This window comes from Penaeus japonicus, unplaced genomic scaffold (genome assembly GCF_977035675.1).
Source record: "Penaeus japonicus unplaced genomic scaffold, GWHDUDI00000001_assembly GWHDUDI00000026, whole genome shotgun sequence".
Taxonomy (NCBI): Eukaryota; Metazoa; Arthropoda; class Malacostraca; order Decapoda; family Penaeidae; genus Penaeus; species Penaeus japonicus.
Genome location: NW_028234428.1, coordinates 23,171,350 through 23,173,849, shown reverse-complemented (window position 1 = coordinate 23,173,849; position 2,500 = coordinate 23,171,350). Strand labels below are relative to the sequence as shown.

At 28.6% G+C, this 2,500-nt stretch overlaps 1 protein-coding gene across 2 annotated transcripts in view; it reads left to right on the top strand.

Annotated features, from left to right (window-relative positions):
- Nucleotides 1-2,500, top strand: part of LOC122265023 (uncharacterized) — an 18,545-nt gene that overhangs the window by 7,821 nt on the left and 8,224 nt on the right. For both annotated transcript variants that reach the window (XM_086552171.1, XM_086552170.1), the window contains exon 2: nt 1-59. This exon is cut by the window's left edge and continues 268 nt beyond it. In XM_086552171.1, coding sequence (XP_086408297.1) covers nt 1-59 — 59 coding nt within the window. The remainder of the gene's footprint in view (nt 60-2,500) is intronic.

Below are 2,500 nucleotides of genomic sequence, written 5' to 3'. Positions count from 1 at the left end.
ATAGAAATGTAATCACGGTGTACGAGACGCTCACCATCACTCATACGGATTTCCAAGAGGTGAGAGAGAGAGAGAGGAGTGAGAGAGAGAGAGAGGAGAGAGGAGAGAGAGAGAGAGAGAGAGAGAGAGAGAGAGAGAGATTATATGTATCTATTCTTTCATACGTGTAATACATCCTTTCTGATTGTCTTTTCCTCCCTTATTAGTGATTTATACATTACATCTTACCCATCAAAAAAATACAGAAGAACAAAAAACACTGTCATTTCTAATTGTCTAAAAGCACACCGCCCAGAATTGATGACGCAATACACAATCAGCCTCCTTGTGCTCTCTTGCAAGAGTTAAATAATGCACAATCATATACTCAGTCTCTCTTTTTGTGGTCATCCGTGAACCACAAAGCGAAAGGAGGTTTTCATACAATTTCCCTGTAAATAACGGCATGGTGAGATATGATAGTAGTGTTTGTTGTATCATGTAAATATATATATATATATATATATATATATATATATATAAAAATATATATATATATATATATATTTAGAATTTAGTGTGTGTGTTGTGTGTGTGTGTGAGTGTGTGTGTGTGTGTTGTTGGTGTGTGTGTGTGTGCGTATATATGGTGGTTGTCATAAAATTTTCCTGTATAATTAACGGCATGGTGAGATATGATAGTAGTGTCTTTGTTGTATCATGGTATAAATTTTGATATAACATTTATATAGATATTTATATATATATTTTTAAATATTATATATGCAGATGTATATATATTTTTTTTCCTGAATATATCGCTGTGTGCGTGTTGTGCGTGTGGTGAGTGTGTGTGTGTGTGCATATATATATATATATATATTATATTATATTATATATGTATATATATATATAGATAAGTAGTATATTTTATATATATGTGTGTTGTGGTGTTGTGTGTGTGTTATATTACCTATATATATTACAATATATATATATATATATATTATATATATATATATCTAATATATATGTGTGTGTGAGTGTGTGCTGTGTGTGTGTTGTGTGTATATTACATACATTTTATTTATTTTTATGTGTGTGTGTGTGTGTTGTGTGTTGTGTGTGGGTGTGTGTGTGTGTGTGTGGGTGTGCGTAGATATATCTTTATATATTATATATAAGATTAGTTATATCTATATATATATATTATTATTTATGCATATGTATTATATTTTTTTAATGAATATATATGTCTGTGTGCGTCGGGCGTGTGTGTGTTGAGTGTAGTGTGTGTGTGAATATATATTTATATATATATATATATATATTATATATATATATATATAAATATGTGTATGTATATATATATATATTGTGTGTGGGTGTTTGTGTGGGTGTAGAGATACACATATATATATAATATATATATATTTAAATCTATATTAAAAAAAAAATAAATATATGTGAGTGTGTCATGTTGTGTTTTGTTATGTGTGTGTGTGTGAACATATGTATATTATATTATATATATTATATATATATATTGAGATATTTTGGTATACACCACACACAAAACACAAATACATTACACGCGCGCGAGCGCGCAGGAATATATTATATATATCTAATATTTATATATAATATATATATGTGTGGTGGGTGTGTGTTGTGTGTGAGTGATGTGTGAGTTGTGTGTGTGGTTGTGTGTGTGTGTGGGGGTGGGTCTTTTGTATTATATGAATATTATATATATATATATATATATTCTATATATATATATATAATATGTATGTAGAAATGTAATGTTTTAAATATATGTATATATCTTATATAAATATATATATTATATATATAAATAATATTTATAATATGAATCTATGGTATATTATATATGATATATATATATATACATCTATATATACATTTTATATATTATAATGTTATATATATATATAATATAAAATATATATATCTATAATATAAATATAATATTTATATATATATGCGTGTATATGTGTATTAATGTTTTTGTTGTACTTGTTGTTTTATCACTGTCTGACTTTGATAGCAATGAAATACCTGATATATTTAACGTAAGAAGAGTCAGAAATTAAAATACATATATACATACTTGATTCTCGTCTATTGTAACTATATTGTTTTTCCCCTTGTTACTTTTTCCAGCTCGAATTGACGGAAAACGATGATGGAGGGACGCGTTAAGTAGTCACGCACCAAAGCACCGAATACATTACGCAGGTATGTGAGAAATATGTGTTGTGTCTACGCTTAGCCTTTTTTTTTTTTTTCTTTCTTTCTTTTTTCTTTCTTTTTTCTTTTAAAGGTGTAATTCAGTCTGTCTCTGTCTCGAAAGGAAAAAGGGAAATTCGGATAAAGAAAGAGTGAGAAGAAGGAGAGGGGAAAAGAAATAGAAAGAGAGAGAGGTGGAGAGAGAAAGGAAGATGGGGGGAGGGTGTTGAGAGAGAGAGGTGGTGAGATAGCGAGAGAGAGAGAGAGAG